The sequence below is a fragment of the Rhodamnia argentea genome, chromosome 4 (assembly GCF_020921035.1).
Source record: "Rhodamnia argentea isolate NSW1041297 chromosome 4, ASM2092103v1, whole genome shotgun sequence".
In the NCBI taxonomy this organism is placed as follows: domain Eukaryota; kingdom Viridiplantae; phylum Streptophyta; class Magnoliopsida; order Myrtales; family Myrtaceae; genus Rhodamnia; species Rhodamnia argentea.
In genome coordinates, this window is record NC_063153.1 from 9,969,358 (window position 1) to 9,992,513 (window position 23,156).

Sequence of the window (23,156 nt, forward strand, 5' to 3'; positions counted from 1 at the left end):
CAGACAGGTTCAGGACTCAAAGCAAATTTTCCATGGTCCATTTAGACCATATGTATTAATTCTTAGTGTTGAGAGCGTGCAATAGAAGCCCAATATCGCCCAATATCTTTAATCAAGGAGATTGCTAAATAGGAGCTTGAATCCGAGGCCGTTAACATATTTCTATCAGACCTACTTTCACTACAAAATTTAAGTCATTGAATTACAAGTCAATTTTGATGTATTAATTATGCCACATTTCTCTAATATAACTTACGTGTGTATCTCAATAATCTTTCCTCATATGTGAACTTAGTGTTAGGTTTGCTCTATTTTAATTTCAAGTATTTGCTATATTACAACGCCCACCTCCCGAAAATTGCATTGGTCACAAGATTTCTCCTTCATATATTCAAGAAACACCATAATAGAATGGGAGCCCACTAATGTACCATCGACCCTTACTATTTGTTGAGAACGCACGGTAGGAGCATGATATCTTTATAATGGGAGATTACTAAGAGAGAGCCCAAATCCGAGCCGATCAATATATTCAGTTAGACTCACATTCACTCACAAATTTAAGTTGATTAGGCTCCGTTTATTTCGTGAAAAATATGATATTCTTGAAAAATATTTTTCAAAAGTTATTTTTCAAGAAAATAACAATATTTTGAAGTATTTGGCTAAGACTTAAAAATGAAGAAAAGGATCTCCATCGTTTGTCAAGAAATTAATTTTCTTAAAAAAATTATTGAACAATTCGATTTTTTAATTATTTTTATTTTTCAAATTTTTTTATTTTTAACTATTTTATTTTTTAATTACTTTCTTTCTCTCTTTTTTCCTTTTTCCTTCTTTAATTTCTTCTTAGCCGGTCGCCGGCCACAATGACAGCCGCCAATAGCCACCGGCCAAGTTCGGCCTCGCCCCGACCTCGTCGGATTTGGAGAGGCTAGCCTCACTCGCTCGAGGCCGAACTAGATCCGATGAGGTCGAGGCTAGTGTCATCAAGTTTCGAGCTCGTTGGCTCACGTGTCATGGCTAATCGCCGAGTTTTGCGATCAGTGGAGGAAGGAGTAGCAAGTGGAGGAAGGAGGAAGAAGGAGAAAAGGAAAAAAAAATAAAGAAGAAACTAAAAAGATTAAAATATAAACTATAAACCTTTTGGATTCTTAAAAGATAGATAAATAATGAAAAAAACTAAAAACATAATTATAAAGGAAGAAAATGTGAACGAAAGGAGGAATGAGAGATGAGGAAAATGTTTTCCTCTTCTCAAAATAAGGAAAATATTTTCTCCACTTTTGACCATTTTTTTCATTGGTGAAAAATATTTGCATAGACTAGTTTATTTTCCTCGAACCAAATGTTGAAAAATCGGAAAAACCTTTTTTTTCGAAAAGTTATTTTCCGTGAAACAAACGGAGCCTTAGTTATGAGCCAATTTGAATATATTAACTGTTATATACTATACCAATTATTCGATATAAGACTTTTCTAACATAAGTGTGACTTGACATGCATCTTGATCCATGGTTTCCGGATTAACAAGAAACTCTCGTACATTTTTGGTAGATTTATCGCCCACATTATGAATAAAGTATCCGGGAATGGTAATTTTTCAATAGATGGTGCTACTACTTTTCTACTTTCCTCCCCCTAACATACCCACGTGTCGATTCCCGATTGGTAGAGTGTCAGCTTATTCTATTTGTGTTATGCAGCCTCACTTTGCTTTTTCTTCCGTTGAAATGTGAAGGTGAAAAGACAGTGGATTTGGCCTTCGCTAGAGTGGAAATAATTTTGTGACCAAAAAAAAAAAAAAAAGTGGAAATAATTTGATTTACGAGGGGATGGTCCAACACTTCAAACTCCACAAATTTAATGAGCGTACATATTTCCCTTTTATTATTCGATTATAGATAGAGAAGTTCGATAAATGCCAAGACTTGCCTAGACTATCGCGAGGGTGGCCTCACCCTGCCCCACAAGGAGACCATCCCCAGCCCAAAAAAAAAAAAAAATAAAGGAAAAAATAGAAATTACGAAAATTCCTTTAGTCAGACCATTCTTTAAAACAACGGGCTCTTATTTGAAATTTTCTCATAAATGTCGGATTTTAATTAAATAGATTTGTCTGGCAATTATCACGCCAGTGATAAACATATTTAACGGGGAAAATAGATTTTATAGGTAAAATTGTAGAAGAAGTAAATTATACCGACGCAATATTCTCTCTCCAGTTAATCGATAAATCTGATTGATTCATGAACTCTCCTCTTATTGAAGCTGAAATTCAATTACCAGGCAGCATCCAAAATAATCATCTAAAAAAAATTTGGCCCCAACAATTATCCGGCTAATAAAAATGAATTTCTCATGTCATTAAACCAAAATTTATTTCGTTTTTTAGCTAATAAAAATATAAATTCTTAATTCTACTGCTTAGAAAACACCAGAGAAAACAAAAAAGAAAATTAAAAAGAGGAAAAGGAAAATCGCAGTGGTTGTGGACAAGAGGAACACAACTCTCCCCCGCCTGAGCCTTCTCATTCTCCGGCTGCGCCGCCCCACAGAGGATTAAAACTCGCGCGTGGCCGCTCACCACCACTCCCCCAACCGCCGTCTAGGGTTTCTCCTCCGCTTCGACTCATTCCCATGGCGACTCCACTGCAGTCTCGTGCCTTGAACGCTTCCTTCGCCAACCTCAACTCCATCCACAAGCCTCGCCACTTCCTTCACCATCCACACGACCTCAAGCTCGCTCCGTCGTTGCCCCGCGGGAGCAGCTCCATGCTCTCGTCGAGCATCGGCTTCGCTTCGCGGAGGGCTGCGACCCCGCGGGCCACCGCGAAGGCCGCCGGCGAGTCCGTGACTGCCTTCCACGGCCTCTGCTACGTCCTCGGAGACAACATCGACACCGACCAGATCATCCCCGCCGAGTACCTCACCTTAGTCCCTTCGAACCCCGCCGAGTACGAGAAGCTCGGCTCGTACGCGCTGATTGGCCTTCCTGCGAGCTACGAGACTCGGTTCATCGAGCCCAACGAGACCAAGACCAAGTACAAGATTGTTATCGGGGGAGCGAATTTCGGGTGCGGATCCTCGCGTGAGCACGCGCCGGTGGCGCTCGGAGCGGCGGGAGTCTCAGCTGTGGTGGCGGAGTCGTACGCGCGGATATTTTTCAGGAACTCTGTGTCGACTGGAGAGGTTTATCCGTTGGAGGCGGATGTTAGGATTTGTGAGGAGTGCAGGACAGGCGACACCGTGACAATTGAATTGGCGGAGAGCAAGCTGATTAATCACACTACCGGGAAGGAGTATAAGCTGAAGCCGATTGGTGATGCAGGGCCAGTGATTGAGGCAGGAGGGATTTTCGCATACGCGAGGAAGACGGGGATGATTCCATCCCAAGCAGCTTGAGTAAGACTCCAATTCGAATTTCTCGCATTTCCAAAGCTTGTCAAGTTTGAATTCGAACTCCTTGTGTCATGAATTTACAGACTTAGCTTCAGAATGGTGTCATCTACCTCTCGGTGAAGCCGTGTTTATGTTCTTGTGGTTAGACCAGTATGTGCGAGGCGCATGATAGCGTCCTTACCCTTGCTGGATCCACTGGAGTATAATCAAACCCAGAGAGTGATATTGCAAATGTCTTGACTCTCAAGAAATCTCAATATACCCGAACATAATGATTGAAGACGAAGAAACCATAATTGCAAGTATAATCAAATGGTTTCATGGGAGATGAAACAAATACTCATCGGAATAGGTTTTATAGGTTTATGCTTGTGAATATTGCTGCATACCCGTTCTCTTCAGTCTTCAAGCAAGTCACTAATTAGTGAAGATGAAGAACCGAGTTGTTTGCTTGTCTGTGCTGAAGTATGGTTTATACTTTGAAAAGATGACATCAACTATGAATAAGAAGAAAACCTCATTGTTTATTTGGTAACAACATTAGAACTAATGAATAAGGTATATTGCATTGAGTTACATTGGTTAATTCAGCGGCGTGTGGATTTAGGTGCGATTAGTGGATGAATGCTTGTCTCTGATTTTTGTCTTCTGGGATTGAATATGATCACACGGTTCAATCCGAGAGTCACTAGTTATCGATGACATTAAGCATGCATTATTTTGTCAAATATGGATGACCTAATGTACGCTTTTAGGATCTCCAAATGATTGGTTGAAGAAGAGACGATGCTAAAATGTGCACTTAGCTGGTAGATAAGTTCTTTATGATGCAGTCTGTTTATTAGCTGCTTCTGCTGAGTTTATTCTATTCAAGAGCCATATCAACTTGTTACTACTTGAAGTTTTTAGCGCTGTGGCTAGTAGCTGGAATATCATGATGTATCTACCCTGATTGGTTCTTCTGCTCTTTTGCAGGCACTTGCATTAGGGACTTGTCTTGCACTTAATCTACCCTGTTGACTGTTTTGATGTATCTACCCTCATATGCTGTGCTGCTCTTTTGCAGGCACTTGCATTAGGGACTTGTCTTGCACTTAATCTACCTTGTTGACTGTTTTGGGTGGGCGTTTCTCTCTTTTCATGGCTTGTATGTTTGTTGGAATAAAAAGATGCTATTTGCCTGAGTTGCAGAACCTTCTTTATCTTCCCCTCTCATTCCTGTTTATGGTCATCTTTCTCGCTGGTCTTGCTCCATCAGTCGGAATCGCCTGATACGGGCTATCAGCAGGAACTAGATCTTTAGTTGAGGATATGGGGGGCCTATGTTTCCACCCTCCGAGGGCTTCTTAAAGCACACGGTTCTTATCACCTCAGTTCACTCTGTTTATTTTTCTATGCTGTTTGGTCACTCGCAATGTAATGTTTTAGACGTCGAGGAATATAAAAAGCTGCAGGGTCGATCCTTTCGTCTAATGGAATACACCGGTGGCGACCGGGAGTGAACATTGAAATGCAGGACACGCTGGTCTCTCCTCTGGTCCATTTCTTGATATATATATATATATATATATATATATATATATATATATATATATATATATATATATATATATAGACACACACACACACACATCCTTTCTATACTGTACAGATGCGAGGCGGGAGCTGTGTTTATTCATATCAAGGAGCTATAATTGGGAACACAATGCCCTTACATGTTTTAGCAGTTGGAACATGGTCATTCAATCTCGATTATTGACACGCGATCCAATGCTGATAAAAATTTGAGAGCATGGTGTAGCGTAGGTATAATAATCTAACAGCTTTTGGAGTGAGTTTTTGGGTACTACACTTGAACATATTGGGAACAGCGAATTCGAAGTGGATGGTCTACATTACAAATGTAATCTAAAACCCATTTTGATATAGATGGAGAGTGGATGTAAAGGGCCTAGCCCGGCCAAGTAGCCCATTGAGCCCGAAGGTATTGTCGTGAAATACCCGGTAAGTGTCCCTCTCGGCCTACCCGATGAATAGTAACCTTTTTCGCATGGTTTTTTAGGGCCGAACTATACAGTCCCAGCCCGCCATGACATTGGGCTGGACGTTTCATGTAGCCCATAGCTGAGTAGGCCCATGGACCTCGTAATGGGCCTCGAGGTCCACGCCTGTCTAGGTCGGCCTGATCCATATGGGCCTGAAAGGCACTTTTTGGCAAGCGTGGACAAAGTTATCTAGTTCTAAATCCCAGCCCATTTGTGCGTAACTTTTTTCCTACGGTAACCGACAGGCCTGCATGATTTGAATTTCAGGTGATCGCCAGATAATCGGTTCTTCAAATGATTACTTAGTTTTATCCCATTCTCTGATCCACGAAATAGTTCACATCATTCCATACGCACGGATTCTTTGAGATGACTAATTGACGGCAATATCACAACGCCGCTGGGCTGTCGAACTGAATAACAAAATCCGAATGAAGTCGAGTTCAGCCACACAAACAAGAATTCGTGCGCAAAACCCCTCACAACTCTTTACTAATTTGAATGCAAAACTACTCGACGGGGAATGAATTTGACCTTTCCCTTTCTTTGATTAGAAAGCGATAATGAATGATGAAGCTATATAATGCGCTGCCAGCATTATGTTACTGTACATATACAAGGCAAAACAAAAGAACATGCAGGCTCATTGAATTCTGAGCGAAAGAATTGACTAAAACATATTTACAGCACCTAATTGCACAATCCCGCCGCCAAGGGGCAGAACCAGAACCTTAAAAGGGTGTATCACTGGCCAAAAAGCTTAAGCACCTTAAGGAAGGGGCTATCGTAAAGTCCGCAGACACATGATGGTCTACTCCTGGGAGGTAGCAGAATATTCGAAGAGCAGGCGTTTGGAAGGAGCAGATTGTACAAGCACCCGCAGGCGGCTCGTGAGCTGGTAAATTAAGGTCCATTGCATCGCCATCTCTGAATCCTTCATCTGCCTCACAACAGAGGCCTAGAGAAAATAAAACCAGGGCGTTGGTATGAATCGAGATGTCAAACATTTCAAAGTGATTAATAGTGTTTTTTCAAGAAAAGAAAATCTCAACAATCAAGAAGACCTAATTCTCCCTCTCATAAATCCTGAAGAGCCAGTGTCCACAAGCTCCCACCTCTATCCTTATTGTTTCAGTGAAGTACACAAGGCTATTTCCATAGAAAAGTTATAGCTACAATATTCTTCTAGCACCTTTGCGAAAGTTGACAATTGTTTTTTGCAATTTCAACAATTCTTTTTTCCTTTTCCTCAAGACACAAGACTATTTCATCGATGCTAGGCATTTTGGGACCGCTAGCATACATGGGCAGGACCCAATGAGAACAGTGCACAAGAGATACTAGGATACTTGCTGGCTTTGGCCATGTACTTGTGACCCAATGTCGAAACATAGAACGGAGGAATAACTGAGACATGAGCAAGGGTAAAAAGTTGCAAACCTGAAGGCGTCTACCAAGCTGAACTTCAACTTCTGTACCGAATGATATATTACTGGCTAGAGATTTGAGAGGATCAACTGTAGGATCAACAGAGAGCAGACTCGGGATCTGTGGTGCATAGACCACTCTCCACCTAGCCTGCCCAAACTCTCCCTTTCCCTCTATTCTTGGCATTAGTGTTTCCAGAGTCGCAGTTGCAAGCTTTTTAAATGCGAGCTGACCATCACCTTCCAAGATAGACTCTGCCAACTGACTCTCAAAGACTCTAGCAGCCTGCACAAACGATATGCAATCAACAAAACCGACTCCCAAGTCACCCCACATGCTATCACAAACAAGGAAAGAATTAAAGGGATTTGACCCCGTGGATTATGTGGTGAATGACGACGATGGAAACAAAGCAAACTTGTTTAGTGCAAACTTTTTTACCAGTCATTAAAAAGAGCACTACTGAGTGAACCTGTAAATGATATTAATAACTACCTCAGTAGGTGAGAGGCCATCCTGCTCCACAGAGCGGGTAGAGGTCACAACCAAATTATCCTGCCAATTACTTGCTCGACTTTGGATCCTAAATTGCCACTCTGATCCAACCAAAGCCAAGTCTAGCATTGGATCTAGTCCATGCTCAGGCTCAAACTTGGCTATGTTTAAATGCTCTTTCTTCAGCCTCACCTGGATGGAGTTTCCAACAAAAATCAGGCATGAGGAAATAGATAATAAAGCAGAGCAAATGCAGCATAAAATAGGAAAAAGGTGAATACAAATGGCGCACCTGAGTTGCAACAAGATTTACATCACCGTTTTCGAATTTCAGGAAGCCCTTGGGTTTTATACATTTCGGATGAGCAAGGCCATTTAGCTCGAGCTCTCCACTGACAGCAAAATTGAGAATCAAAGGATACACAATTCTCAACTCTGGCCCCAATTCGAGCTTCAAATCACTGAGGCGTATATCTACTTTTGGTGCAATGTTCACTTGATCCATTTCCTTTTTAACTTCGGACGATTTTACTGCAAAGGGAGCATTGCAAGGATATTAACTCCGGCAATAAGATTATGCATACTTCTTTCCTTCTACTTAGAAATTTATACTTCACTAACTAGTCACATTGAGAGCACTTTCGTTGAATATTTGATTATGTTGAACAGAAGTGGAATTCAATTTAGCTGTCACGTCATATCTCCTTAATTTCCAGCTATTTCCTTTATTACCTCAGCTCTCAACATTTGTGAAGACATCGTCCGTTTGATGATTTTGCACCTCTCCTTTTTATCTTTTGTTTTGTGATTTATACTCTTCGGACTAAGTCCTTGATATATTGTCTGTTTCTGCTGATGAAACATGGAAATCACCCAAAATAGAAAAATATTTACCGGAGTGTAAAACTTTATCTTAACACCAAGTATAACTGTATAAGTAAATTTCAGAAGAAGCACAATTCAACAAATTAAGCTTGTCTCAGAAGTCCAAATGTACGTACATCACACAAAAGACAATGTATTACCTGAACGTGGAACGAATCCAATTCTTGAAGCAGCAGGCTCTGCATTGAAAAACCGAGAAACGTATCTTGAAGCAAATGCACGATTCACACCACCAACAGAGAGCCGTGACTGCTGTGAGGCCACTCTATCAAAAGGTGCTGCTCCACTGCCCTTATCGTGAGGTAAGTATGCTTCTCCGTGACTCAATTTAATATTCCCAGAAATGTTTGGTTGCAAAATGGAACCAGTTATTTGCATCTGTGTGTCAACCTGACCACTGATCATGTATATGCAAGCATCAGAAATACAGAGAAATCCTAAGCTAAAAAGGCCACAAATGGACAATCAGAAATAAAACATAATTCTCCACTATCTTCCATGGTAGAGACCACAATGTAATAATGAAACAAGACTGAAATAAATAACCACGAACACAGCAAACATCAGCTATCATAATACATTGGCAGCTGAAGATAACAAAAACCAAAAAATAGTAAAAGTGACTGCAATAACAGAAATACGAGCTTTACTGTTTCTAAAATTGAATTGATCACCTCAAAATATTCTTAGCTCGTACTTCTAATACTTCACACTTCAAGTCGATTTGATCACCAAGAGATGCTTCACTTGTCTTGAAAGGCAAATTTCCCCTTATGAACAATTTACCTCTCCTGCTTACTTTGCTCTCTAACGAACCAATACATAACCTATTTGATTTCACATGAAGCGTGCCACCAAGATTTGTGAGTGGTTTACGGAGCACGGGTGAAGATACAGAAGCCCGATGAAAAGATGCAGATCCATCAAGCAGGGGTTGTTCAACTGTACCTCTGACCTGTTCATCAGCAAGTGGTAAGCGTTACGGCAAACCAGTCACACTGAATGGAAGTTTGCATCAACAAACTATAACAATTTCATCATGTCAGAGGAACACACTAATAATTGCCTATGGAATCACCTGAAGCACTATATCTGCATTGCCATGAAGCCAATTGGCATGTGGAGATAGAGCCGTCAACAACATCATGCCCCCATCTTTTATGTCAGCATCAATCCTTACTTCCCCAACATCTAGGATATTCCAGTTTAAACCTCTGAGGCTTTCAGCTAATTGGGCATCCCACCCATCTTCACTTCTACCTCTAGAGACTTTCTTTTCACCAGTATCATCCAGAGACGCTCGACCACTTTCCTTCACCCAGCCAGAGACCCAAGAAGCTTCAGTTTTATCTCCATCAATGTTCTGTTCCTCAAGAATGTTATTTTGGACAAAGGCGATGGGAACACTGCCTTGAATGTGCACATGACCATTTTGGATTGCCGGTTCAAATTTCGCATTGAACAAAAAACGGCTGGAAGAGGTCAAGGATGCAACAATCTCAGCACGTCCAAGATCAATGCCTCCAATAGCACCATCCAAAAGCCTCACTTGGACATCGCATTCTGGTTTACCTGGACTACCCCTAAGATCTCCTTCCATGTGAAGAATACCCTTAATTGGGGCTAGTAATTGATGCAAAGAATCAATGACATCAGTAGCTAAAGAGTCAACAACATGAACGACAGTAGGGACTAAACTGACAGGAAAATTTAGAACAGCGAAATGTAGGTTGTTTTTTTGGCCTAACAAAGTTCCATCAGCATGGATTGTGGCATTGTCCTTTTGGATAAAAAAATTGTCCAGCCGCAATCCATCATCATTGCTGTATGCACCAACTGCCAGAACCCGCTGAGTTTTGTAGGTCCCCCACTCCCAGTCCTCTCCATGGAAGTCAAAATCTGCCTGTAGAGTTCATGCGGTACACATAATTGCCTTGAGCAAGATAATCCAAGAAATTGCAGACTTGGACATAGGAGGAAACCAAGCAATATGCCATCAAAATGTTTCTGAAATTAAATCACAGAGATGTAACTTTTCACTGTCCAATCTATACACACGCGAAATAATTTGGAACTACATTCAGAAATTTTGACATCACAGGAGCACATGGAATATGTCCTATGCTGGAAGACAAAGGAAAAAACAAGAAAGAATGCAAACTTAGTGGTATTGAGATTCAGCTATGACAGCAGCTAAGATTGTTACTAAGAGAATTTGACAGGAAAAAAGCCTATTTCCAAACAGGGAAAAGGAAAATTACATCATCTAAGTGCACAAGATTTTTGTCCCCCGCAGAATGAATTCAATTTTTCCCAGTCATACGAGCACAACAGACCCCCTATTTCAGAGCCAGTGTCCTATCTTGTGCTCCAGAGATCTCAATTTTTCAGCTATACTAATAGTTTGTTAAAGGAAAGATATCTACCATTGTATCCCCATTCCCTCCACCACTTGCATCAAGAGAGCCATGCCAGCGGCCTCTCAGTTCAGCCAAACCAGGAAGTGTTAAGTCTTCAAGGATCACTTCGTTTGCTGGACTATAGTGCCCACGTATCACCTGAGACACGGATAATTAAACATCATGGCTGGCTGATACAGCTCCATAATGATTAAAATATTGAGCTTTCCCAAGCATCAAACAGTAGCCATCTAGCAATGCCACTTCCAAATACACCAAAATAAAGTACCTCAAGGAGTTCTTGTAAGCTTTCAGTACATAATCCCACAGACTGTAAACTTCGAATAAAAAAATCCTGCAAATAAGTCCGGACCAGATGATACAATGAAATTGATGGCATAATTTTAAGTGGAGTGAAAGGGTTAAATCTGGAACGATAAGGCGGAACTAATGGAGATAATTTAATCAGAACAGCAGAAGAGAAAGAAAGTGCACAAAAGCAAAGCAACGACTATAAAGTTAGAGGATGCTCAGCAGTTTCTTTGGATATCATATGAAACATTGTAATCCACAAGTTTCCTAAATCGGACATGAACTGTTGTCATCTGCTCTGGCAACCTATATTATGGTACTTGTTTGAAGCCAGACTTCAATTGTTTCAGGTTTCAGAATATGGTTTCTATTGGATGATCTACTTAAGAATAATACTGAAATCAATACGTTTTATCCAACCGCAACACAGAGCACCATAATTACTAGAGATGGGCAGTATATGAACTTTTTTTCTTGAGTAAGTTAACTTCGCTGAAATTTTTGCATGTCTGGTACTTTTACCGGTTCCAATTTAAGGTCAAACGCAATTATTGAGAGGAATACAACCTTTGATCTAGAATGAAAAGCCGGATCTGTGCTTCGAGAAAGAAGTCTCGCCAATGGAAGCATCTCAACAACCTCAGCCTGAGGAACTTCAAGCCTCATTCGCCATCTTCCCATAGAAGATATAACACTACCCAAATGCCCTGTCATTGCTCTTTTCAACAAGCCACCAGTTTCTTTGCCAGCAGGGATTCGTTCCCGGCTTCCAGGCAAAACATATTCGCCTTGAAGTTCATAACGGCTATTGCTTTGTTCTAGAATGGTTTTCTCAACTGTAATCTGAAAAACAGGAACAAGAATGTCAGCCAAAGATTTAAGTCATGAATGGGCAACCCTGTTGTGACCAACTGTACAATAGGAGTCTATGCATTGACTGCCTTCGAGAGACGTAACCTTCAAGTTGACTAAAGATTAAAATCCCACGAAATAACAGTTTAAAATTCCAACAATGAATCAACAAATGCTACAAAATTAGCGACTAAGCACGCCAATTAAGCTCTAAAATTATAGAGACTGTGATGCTATTAATGAGTCCACAATCAATATCAAGGAAAATCTTCTTAGCTAATGGTTGCTAATACAAGCAAGGAAAAGAACTACAAGAATTGCAGATATTCTCTCATGCAACTAGTATGCATATGAATTACCCGAAAATCAGGTAAAGGCAAAGAAATTGCCAAACAATCCAACAACCATAATGCTGATCATGATGTTCTTGAATGATTAACTAACTGACCAAAATGTAAGTGTTGAGAAACATCCAGTCACGGAAAAAAAAAAAAAAAAGTTGAGTCTGGGCACTCACAACATCTCCACTCCATCTAGCAGCTACATCAAGAGCTTCTCCTAGCACACCACTGAATTTTGGCCGAAGCACAGATAAAGCTCCATGACCCCTTCTTTTCTGAAGATTAAGCTGGATTTCTGCCTGACAAAAACACAGCAGCAGAAAAGAGAGCAACAGCTAAATGTTAAATGTTATCACCAATCTCAAATATATTCCCATACCTGAGAACATAAAGCAGATCCTTTGATTAGAGAAGATGCAAGTCATACTAACTATATAACCCTTCAAGACAATTCATTGATTTATCAATAATAAATAAAGAATTTCACATTTTCCCATCTCATAAGGAATTATAAGAAGGCTGCTACATTGCCTCTTGACAGTTAAAAACCTCAAACTTGCAAATCAAATTCATGATTCTTCACTCATATATATACATGTGAGGATACTGGGTCAAAAAATTTGCAAGTATAGTTTCAGTGTAATTGTAATTAGATGCCAAATCCACCTAAGAGGAGGATCTTCAAATCTCAGATGTTCCAGCGTCCAGATGGTATAAGTTTAAGAAGCAAGATGAATCTTGTGAAGCTATATATGTACAAGTAGTACTACTGAAAAGATCATTCTACAAGGAAAAGAACTGAAATCAACATGCAACTCTTCATGGGAAGTTACCCTTTGAATCATTCCCCTGAGTGAAGCCAACTCCAATTCATCGAGGGGCAAATGGCGTAACTATATCCAGCAACACAAGAAAGGAAATATCAGTTATTAATTTCCAGGTGATATTTAAGATATTAACCTATGCAATAGCAATTAATCTTCAACACTAATTCCATTGTTTTGTAAAGAACCGATGAAATCACAAGTACCTCCAAGTTGGCAGTATGTAGAGGTCGAAAGCAAGCATTAGCTCTTAGCTGCCCCTTCTGAAGAGAGAAGGAACACATTTTCCCATTTTGGAGATTTTCTTCACTAGGCTGCAGCGGACCCACAACCTCCAGTGCAAGACTTTCATCTGGTCTTCCTATGGCGTCCAACTGCATTATCAGAAAAACAATAATGAAAAGTTAGAAGAAAGTTGTTCCGGAACATGAAATCCAATAAGAACCATACAAGTTGCATCAGGACTACTTTTTCTGCAATCAGAGAAATTTCACAGCTCAGTTGCCTTCTTAATATTCTGTCTTTAATGCCTCATTAACTAAGGACTCCAATATCATTCCAACAGTGTAACTAACTCCAGAGAAGGAAGCAGATAATTAACTCATAGAGCACCAAAATCATATGAAATTATGCAGCATCCAACGGAAAAGATACAATAGCTTTTTTCCTTGAAGGAATAGTAAATAAATATTTCCAGTCTTTCCAGTTTCCAGCCACTATGACGGCTCTTTCTTGTGACTCCTGCTACAAAACCCTCCGCCATTCCCTGTTTGAAAGCCGCACAAGCACTACTTGCAAGAAGCTTGACTAATAATATTGAAAAATATACGAGGCTATCTACACAAAGTAAATGCAGAAGAAAAGCAGACAATATCACAAAAAAATGATTTACCTAACAAAGCAAGCTACAATGCCATGGTATATCAAGGAAATTACTTCTTAAATTGACACTGCACAGCCATTACCTTTATATATTCGCGTGAAATTCTCAAGAGCCCTGCCAACTGAGGTGCCAGCATCAATTGGTTCAGTTTGAGACCTGAGATAGAAACCTCACCCACAAGCATCTTTGAGCTCTCTTCAACATTCATGTGCACACTTTCCAAACTGTTATCAGTACTCATGTGCCCATTAGAATGGCCCGATGGCGTTGTAACCTTTCCCTGGAACTTTATCCTTCCAGTTGCTTTTAAATGCACAGGTCTTGGAGAGTCAAAAGAATAAGAAGAAACCAAGCTAAAAAATTCAAAAGCACGCATTCGTAAATCCAAGTCAACTCCTTCAACAATAAATGGGACAGAGTTCATTGGATTGACATCCCTTTTCTGAAGCCAGTATTCATCAAGATATGATGTTTGAACTTTTGAGTACAACTCAAAAGCAACAGATGAAGAATTAACAGTTATATATTCATGTGAGATAATGATGTCCCCACGAGCATCGCTAAATGATCCCTCAGCTTTTGGTGCCGTCCACTTGATATCAAATCTCCTATAATCACAAACCATCTTATATAAGTCAACTGCAATCTAGATGTAGATTCACTAACTGAACAATTAATAAGATCTCACTCAAAGGAGTCGGATCTCCAAAAAGTAGAAGAGAAGAGGTAGATAACTCTTACGGTCTCAAAAGTGACCCAGAAAGTTTAGTCTCTCCGCTTAAATCTCCCAACTTCAGTGGCATTGAACGAAGATAAGCCGGCATATACCGTTGCAAGATTTTATCAAAAGATAAGTTTCCAGAAAAATTTACATCAATAGCTGAGTCATCCAACTCCCCCTGTGAAGCAACATATATCATACATTAGACAAGAAGGAATATGGAGGATATCAAAAAGGTCAATGAAGTACCTCTGGACAAATCCATGCATTCCCAGCCCCACGGATTTCACCACCATCAACAAGACTAGCTCTGATACCATATAAGTCCGCAACCTATAAAATGGAAGCTAGTTTTATCCCACTATACTATTTAAGCATTTCCTATAAAAGCAGCCATGCTTTTACAATTAACTAAGCGATAACAAAAATTCTTACGCAATTATCAGTGTTGAAAGTAAAATTGGCTGATACATATGAAAATGGAACTCGATCAAATGCAGCCACTGCACCAGCCTCCTTATTCTTTAACATTGCTTCATATGCAATAGATGCTGGATACTCCGAAACAGAATGAGCCATCTTCCTTGAAACGATCCCACTACCCACAAACACGGGAGCATCGAGTGGGCCCTGACAGTTGAATACTGCAGTTACTGAACCAGCAAGCTGCAGCCAAGAGAAACGGTCAAAAGAAAACCGAATGGAACTAAGCAAGGTCCAAGAAAGCCTCCTGTCTCCCCTCTCTCCTGCCACCAAACAATGGCTATTACATAGCTAGATTAAGATTTCTCGAGTTAATTCATACCGGAAATAATAGGGGTCTCATCTTGAAAGTTTTCATCAAGGCATTCACTTCGACACAAGGAACCTGAAAAAAGGAATACAATGAAATAGTTATGACAGAATATAAAACAACACTTTTCACGGCTCAAGCTCATGCCCATCAAGCAATCTTACCCTTCAGTTATTCATATCATTTCAAGCCAAAGCTATGGCTGCCTCCATTTGCTGATTACATACAAAAGAAACCATTCCCAAGTCTAAAGAGAACTATTTTTATGGATAACAAACTAGAAGGAAGGGCAATCATTAGAATGAACAGAAAGCCAAATGTGGAAAACAAGAATGACACAACCATGCAGTCATATAATTATGACAGCAAATGCAAACAAAAAACATATCATGACTCAAGCTCATGCCCTTCAGAGCATCTTACTGTTCAGTTATTCATATTATCGACAGCAAAATAATATGGCTATATCTTTTTTCCCCAATAGCACCAGCTTCCATATGATCATTCTCAAGACAAGAGAGAAGTAACCTTCTATGCATAATAAACATGAAAAGACGGGGCATTCATAGAATTTAGAGAAGTGAAATGTGAAAATTGAGTGCCATGATGTTGCTCATGGACACAGATTTCACTGTTATCCATCTTGTACAGCAACGTGCAGCCAAGTACATGGCATGGAGAAAGACAAGGAACCACTTAATGACTCATCATATCCAATAATTTTCAGTTAATTTAGGATTCATGGATACATGCACACAGATGCAGACGCATGCATACCCACCTGACAAAACTGCTAAGGTGCATTGAATTTTATCATTTTGAGCTACTATCTAAAACCAAACTAGCCAGGCGAAGAGACGATCATGAAAAAAAAGCAACTAGCCAGGCAAAGGCAGCAGACATGATGCAAACAACATAGGTATTGTTGTTATGGTGGCTCGCCGACAGTAAATGGGCAATGTCGCGGTGTTGATGATTCAACGATTCCGTGCACAATGTTTAAAATGTATTTACAAAGATGAACATTTCTTTTTGAACTGCTAGTTTCAGTAACAAATCCATTGACAGTGGCATTAATACAAGAAATCTCATTCAGCAAAGCAGAAGAATATCAAATTTGGCGTTCACAGAGGCAGTTTGGGACAGTAGTGTCGATGGCAACAAAGATTTCCTGTCATTGGCAGAAATGGTAATAATAGTAGCAAAGGCAGCAGACATGATGCAAACAACATAAATAGTGTTGTTATGGTGGCTTGCTGACAGTTAGTAAATGGGCAATGTCGCGGTGTTGATGATTCAACGATTCCGTGCACAATGTTTAAAATGTATTTACAAAGATGAACATTTCTTTTTGAACTGCTAGTTTCATTAACAAATCCATTGACGGTGGCATAAAACTGCAAGAAATCTCATTCAGCAAGGCAGAAGAACATCCAATTTGGTAACATATGTTCCTTGTCAACATAATGCAGGAAATAGCTACTATAACAATCTTCAGTCAGTTAATTTATCAAAGTGATGATTTGACAAAAATTAATATATTTCAAGCTATTACCACAATGTCTATCCAAAAAGCAAGTGTGAACTACAAACAAAAGAGGTGCAACTTGGAAGCTATGTTGAGGTTAACAATACCTGGCACATTACGTGAAATTCTCCTTCATCAGGATTAATGCCAAAATCTCCAGAAGCTTCCAGGGGAACGCTGCCAAACCATCCACTTGTGTTGTGTAAGAATATCCGTTGACCGCGGAAAGATAAACTTCCCGAAACATCCTATAGAAGAGATACAATAGGCAATTTCAGAAAAAACAAAACCTCTACTTTCTGAAGCCATGATGAACACTAATTAATTTTCTTAAGTACATCAGAGAAAGAAAGTTCATGAGATTATGCTAAATGTGCAAGTGCACAACAACCACAGATAGTAAAAATAACTCAAGAATATCAGAGAAAGAAACTGCACTGTGCTAAATGCTCATGTTTGTATCCTCCCTCTCATATTAGAGAATTATGCTTTATCAGTTCATGGCCAATAAAGTTGAATTGGCAAAAATTAACCCAGGACATACAGAAAACCATGATGGAGCATCATAGAGCTGAAAAGCCAATCCCGTCACATCAAGTTGACCATAAATATTTGGAAACGTTTCTCCTCTGGACATGCACATATGAACCTGCAGAAAAAGCAGAGCCTTAAAAAAAGGGAAAAAAAAGAAGAGGAAAAGGCAAAGGGAAAAAGGGAACAGAGGACTTAAAGATGCTTATGCACAGAATTATTCTCAGAAACAGTCACTTATGTTGCTCTTGCCTAATCATTGAATTACTTGCTGACAAAGCTGTCCACAGATATGATTTCAGATGCTCTCCCACTCTTACATAAGTTGGTTAACTTCACTAAATCTAAACTACCAGCTTAATAATGCATCTCAGACTCCATCTCTTCTCGATAAAATTGGGCTTATCATACAGAAGCAGCAGTTCTGTGATATAGAGTAGACCACTTTCCTTCAGGATCCTCCAAAAAACTTCCACAGGAGCCTTGCCCTAGCCATTCTAAGCATTAATGACTCGTGCTTTAGTATTTATAATTTACTGCTGCCTAGGTCTATGCAAGGCCAAATTGTAACAAAAAAGGCCTAAAGAGGGACTCATTCGTAGCACCCCCACGTCGTGCGAGAATGTTGGCTGATCAACTTACTCAATCTGTTTAATGTGTCTTGAAATATCTTTTGACTCATAAAAGCACACCATTAACAAAAACTGTGATCGATGCAATCATCTTGCATAGCAATATTTGCTGAAGAAGAAAAGGTTCTTCAGCAGGCTGAAAACGTGATGGCAGCAAAATAGCATCTCAACCTACGAAATACATCTTGCTCCAAGTTAACCAACACTTCCTCAAGGCATATGGAGAGAAACGAAAGGAATCCTACCACATTGAGAAGTGGACAAAAATCATTCTTAGAATATAAAAAAAAATGAAGAGCATGAAGTTAGAGAAGCACCTCACCAGTAGCTCTACCTTTCGCCCATGTAAGCGGGATTTCTAAAATCCTTTCAAAAAGCTGCAGAAAATGACAGGCAGCACATTAGGCACGAGATACTTGCCACCTCCTCGGCAGCACAATGCAAGTTCTTTGCATTCCACGATTATCTGGCCACATACTTACTGGAGCAAAACCGTGAGCTATCTTTAGATTGGCATGCCATTTTTGCTCGAGAATGTCAACAAAAACATCGGCAGACAGTGAACCACCATCTTCAGACATTGCATCTGATCTCCACATCTGACAATTACCATTCAGTTGAACATGAATGAGGCCATAATTCTTTTGAAACTTCACATGTCCATCAGTGTTCTCCATCTCTCTGTTAAGTCACATAGTGACATTAATAACCAATAAAGAGATGACATACAAAATTGATCCTGCATTGAAACTTCACAAAGATTCCAAGTTTCTTTCCAACCAAACCAGATTTTACCATATTATCACTTCTGCGTTGCTAATTTATGCACTAGGCATCTTTCAATCCAGTAATACTTCATTTAAAGACTGATAGACGTAGTATACAGGAAGTATGCCAAGAGTATGAGAAACTAAGAGAAAAGATAAAAAGAAGCAAGAATAGGATCACTTACACTTGGGAAATACTCTGCATTAACAAATCACCGAAGTGCCAAAGAAAAATGTTTATGATGTTGCTTGAACTAAAAATCACGTCGTGGGATAGTATACTATAAGGTTACACTAGTCCAGTTAAAGTCAAAGGATGCCACTCAGTCAGGTGAACAGATTATTTTCCAACAATAGAAAGAGGACTGCAGAAAGTTCACATAAAATGTCCAAAAAAACAAACTACAGTCCCCAGACAGTACCATCACAGCTCTTAGAGTTAGCAGTAGATTGGCATGCAAAAACCTCATGCATAACCATGGATACCTTCTGATCAATAAACCATAGCCGAAAGGCATTAAGCTAATCACGGTTCCTGCTATGCAGAACACTGATGATGATAAGGTCACAAGCAAACGAGCTTGCTATTTCACATGATTAACAAACCAAAGAAACATATTGCACTGGAGGGAGAACTTATTGTCACTCAAATATAACTTGTCTTTCTTGTTGGCGTAAATGATAGAGGCAGCACATAGTTGTATCACTGACTGCCATAAAGTATAATATAGGTATAAGATCAACAAACTCACATAACAGGACATTGATATAGCAAATGATAGTGTAAAGCAACTCTCTAAAACAATATGTGGAACCATAAAGAATGATTTTAGACGTCACCCGATGACAATTTGGGGGACCATAATCAAGTCCTTTCTAGCAAGCAGAGGCCATCATTGAAGTTAGGACACATTGAGATACAGTACTCACTCTCATGGCGGAAAGTTGTTACAGCGAGGAAACTTGAGTAAAGCAAAACCAAAAGGATTGATCTACTATATTTTTCTACTTAGGCAGCATTTCACCTTAAAAACTCATGCTAAGACCAACAGTAGCGACCAAGGAATATTCTCAACACATCGTCAGGTTCAGGCATTGTACAAGCAATCTGAAGATGGGATCAAAAAATATTTCAGCAAAAACCTATCCAGAATTGATCACTTCTGCTTATTTACTTCATCTACCTCCACATAGAATAATTATTAATCCACAACAAACCAACTAAATTGGAACATGAGTGAAGAAATAAATAGGCTCAACCAAATTTCAAGGAGAAAATCTACATTATCCAAACAATACAGACCTGGGCTCCTTGTCGCCGTATGCAAGAAGCATCAAGGTCCCACCTTTGAAGTAAACCGAGTCCAAAGTAACAGGAAGCATCTTGCTGATGCCTTCAGTTTGCGCTACTTCAGCTCCATCAACAAGTTCTGCAACAACATCTTCAACTTTTGGAGCAACTGTCGACTTCAGCTTCCCCAAGGTGACAGCAAAGCTATGGAAGAACAGGCCAGCCATTTTTCCATAAGATGAAGGAAAATTAAGATTCAGATGCCATGGGTGCAAGGGCTGTTGCATTGCAACCGAGCGGTCAGCTTTGCCAAGAGCTGAATCTTGATGTGTTGTATCATCCTTTGCACACTCAATAACTTGATCGACATGTCGATTGACTACGTCAACCCTAGATTTGCCATTTTTAGCATTAACTCTTTCAGCAACATTTACATTTGAAGAACTTTGCCCAAGTTTTTCCACTCCATTCCATCTACCAAATATCATAAGAAAAGGATCATATATAAAATTCAAACTGCGATTAGGTCTATGCTCATTGTTCTTTGTAAGATGATCCAATTCTGAAGTTTTGAGACATTCACCAATACGTGTATCATCTGTCAATTGTCCACTGACACTTTTCGCAGAAACATTGACAATATCCCCCTGACTTTCCTGTAGAGAACTATTGACATCCATTAAATCATAACCTGAAAGTGCTTGTGAGGTCTCATCGGAAGTCCTTTGAGATAGTCTTTGGAAATAAGAAGCTGCTGCCGTTGCACTGCGCTTGAGTAATCTGTTCTTAGCAGCAAGAACATCTTCAGAATAACTACCACCATTAGATTTCCTCTTGTGCTTTCGAACTTGTTTGATCACTGTAGACCACAAGTTCAGTCCAGAGTCAGGTACTTTCACACCAAATGATTTCTCTAGATCTGCATGCCTCATATCATAATCAACACCGGTATCCATACAGCGATGATCACTCCAATGCATCTTCTCCTCCATGCACAAAAACGACTCGGAACTCATCGATTTTGCGAAATTACTTTCCGTCTCCTTAACACTTTCTTTGGATGGACCAGAGCCTTTCTCAGAGACTACATATCCAATCTCTGAAGCTTGCCTAGCGGCATCATCCCTTTCTCTATCCCACCGAGCGGCTGCTTCCTCCCAAGCAATTCTCCTAGTTCTCGTCCGATAGTCAATGCCTTCTTCAGAAGAAGACCGCCTCTGCAGACTCCCCTCTGACAAGGGAATTCCTAACCAAGTAAAATCCTTCTTTTGTGCAACCAAGAGACATGGATCGGATAAAACAGCGTCAATGACAATCTTTCCCCTCCTCAAACTAGAAAAAGGACGAATGCGAAGTTTAATGGTGGGAACCTCACCACAAGAAAATTCTTCCAAATGAGGACCAAAAGAACAGGACTCCAAGGTTATGCTTAAAGGTGAAATCCTTCTAACCTTTCCAAAGTCAAGTTCACGCTGGATATAATCACTAAGGGTGGAACAAACAGAAGGCAAAAGCTTGGCTTCAATGAATCCCTTTGCTTTTGATTTTCCATACCATAACAATAAGCAGACCCCAGATATCACAGCAACAAATATTGAGCACCTAAATAATATCAGTCCCTCGTGCCATTCAGGTGTCAAAGACCTTACAAGAGCCTTGCTTCTAGAAAAAGGTTCCTTGACGCAATTAACAATCGATCCACTTCTTGACCCAAGATTCTTCTTGAGTAACTCCACATTTTTCCTGTAAAAGTGAGAGAACCAAATCGCCCTGGAAACCCAGGGGTTTGGCTTAGCACACTTACACTTCCAAATCGCCCTTCGGTTTTGCCTTCTTTCTGGTTCGGAAAGGTTAACATTGCTCCTTTTTTTTTTTGAGCTAGAAAGGGGAACACCAAGGAAAGGGCTGTGAAGTTTTATACTCATTATCCCTGACTAGATGATTTTGTGCTCTCGCAGCTCATCTGCTGGGGACTAAGACCAAGCATAATGCTCTTAGTCCCCTACAACATCAAAACAGTCCCCGTTGGTCAAGCATTCACAACCTGTGAGAAAATTAAACCAAACCAACGAACAAAAGTCATCCCACGATCCCCAAATGAAACGAGCTCCGCGCAAAAGTGAGAAACTGTGAAAACACTCACACCAAAGCCGAAAACAAGGGAACGAAATCGTTTCTAAGCGTTACGGGATCCTAAAAACACGATAATCATCCAAGAAAAGAAAACCTTCCGCACTTCTCTCGTTCTTTGAGCTGAATTTCACTAAGCTACTCCTCTCAGCCTGTCGATCACCTTAACTTTTTCGCCAACGGACCCCAAAATCAACAGCACAAAAATTGAAATAAAAAAAAACCGAAAATTTCCCAGTACCCATGAATCGGGATATTGAAAACTCGGCACTCACTCGATCGTATAAGAACATAAGCCCGAAAAATCAGCTCAGGAGAAGATGGAACTAGAAGAAGAAGAAGAAGACGACGACGACGACGACGACGACGACGACGAAGTGAACGTTGAGAGGACGAATAAATGAAGCGTGAGAATGGCCTACTTGTCGATGTGTTCGCTTCTAGTCTCGGTCGATACAAGTTTCGCCCGTTTGAAAGAGAGAGGAAGAGTGCGAGATGGACATGGACATCGGGCTTTGCTTGAGACGTTGGCCAATTTTTGTTTTTCCTGAGAGGGAAGAAGCCGAGAGCGAGAGAGAGAATATTTATTACATCGTCTGACCAAATTGCCCCCGCAGTATTTTGGGGTGAAATGACCGTGGTAGCCTTTATCTCTCTCGTGTCGTGGAATGCCGATCGATCGATCGTCCGTTCATCCAATCGCCACCTTTGATGGCCGGACAAAACAACTCATGCCAGTGGAAGCTCGTGGAAGGCGATGGATGAGCACGTTGAATTTAACCGGATTGCCAGACGCCGGTGGGAAGAAAGAAGACGATAACTCCAGATAATTTTGAATTGGCGAAAACACCATGAGGTCATTGTCGAGGTCTCGGATAATGACATAAATGGATCCCG

The 23,156-nt window shown here is 40.2% G+C and overlaps 2 protein-coding genes across 4 annotated transcripts; one reads left to right on the top strand and one right to left on the bottom strand.

Annotated features, from left to right (window-relative positions):
* The first annotated feature begins 2,513 nt into the window (after nt 1-2,513).
* Nucleotides 2,514-4,586, top strand: LOC115750108 (3-isopropylmalate dehydratase small subunit 1-like). Of its 2 annotated transcripts, none has more exons than XM_030687281.2 (2): nt 2,514-3,405; nt 4,469-4,586. In XM_030687281.2, exon 1 carries the CDS (start codon nt 2,641-2,643, stop codon nt 3,403-3,405), a length of 765 nt encoding a protein of 254 aa, XP_030543141.1. In that variant the 5' UTR covers nt 2,514-2,640; the 3' UTR covers nt 4,469-4,586. The 2 variants fall into 2 exon arrangements, with proteins under 2 accessions (XP_030543141.1, XP_030543140.1); XM_030687280.2 differs by having other exon boundaries at nt 2,515-3,405; nt 4,378-4,586.
* Nucleotides 4,587-5,966: 1,380 nt separating this feature from the next.
* On the bottom strand, nt 5,967-22,838 carry LOC115750123 (protein TIC236, chloroplastic). 2 transcript variants are annotated; one of them, XM_030687297.2, is made up of 24 exons: nt 22,682-22,838; nt 20,142-22,173; nt 18,554-18,752; nt 18,389-18,448; nt 17,453-17,557; nt 17,016-17,156; nt 15,393-15,455; nt 15,023-15,253; nt 14,837-14,920; nt 14,608-14,765; nt 13,949-14,474; nt 13,190-13,357; nt 12,993-13,052; nt 12,336-12,458; nt 11,534-11,809; nt 10,944-11,009; nt 10,682-10,813; nt 9,334-10,158; nt 8,930-9,210; nt 8,396-8,652; nt 7,663-7,901; nt 7,371-7,562; nt 6,888-7,160; nt 5,967-6,405 (listed from the first exon to the last, which is right to left on the bottom strand). In XM_030687297.2, exons 2-24 carry the CDS (start codon nt 22,052-22,054, stop codon nt 6,259-6,261), a joined length of 6,519 nt encoding a protein of 2,172 aa, XP_030543157.1. In that variant the 5' UTR covers nt 22,055-22,173; nt 22,682-22,838; the 3' UTR covers nt 5,967-6,258. The 2 variants fall into 2 exon arrangements, with proteins under 2 accessions (XP_030543157.1, XP_030543159.1); XM_030687299.2 differs by having other exon boundaries at nt 22,535-22,790.
* Nucleotides 22,839-23,156: the final 318 nt, after the last annotated feature.

What these genes read in the sequence shown, in the direction of transcription:
- LOC115750108 (XM_030687281.2), top strand. Translation starts at nt 2,641, where the DNA reads ATGGCGACTCCACTGCAGTCTCGTGCCTTGAACGCTTCCTTCGCCAAC.
- LOC115750123 (XM_030687297.2), bottom strand. Translation starts at nt 22,054, where the DNA reads ATGAGTATAAAACTTCACAGCCCTTTCCTTGGTGTTCCCCTTTCTAGC. An exon ending in TGAGACCCCTATTATTTCCG is followed by an intron (nt 15,254 to 15,392) that starts GTATGAATTAAC and finishes TCTTGGCTGCAG; the next exon opens with CTTGCTGGTTCAGTAACTGC. An exon ending in CTAGATGGAGTGGAGATGTT is followed by an intron (nt 11,810 to 12,335) that starts GTGAGTGCCCAG and finishes CCTGTTTTTCAG; the next exon opens with ATTACAGTTGAGAAAACCAT.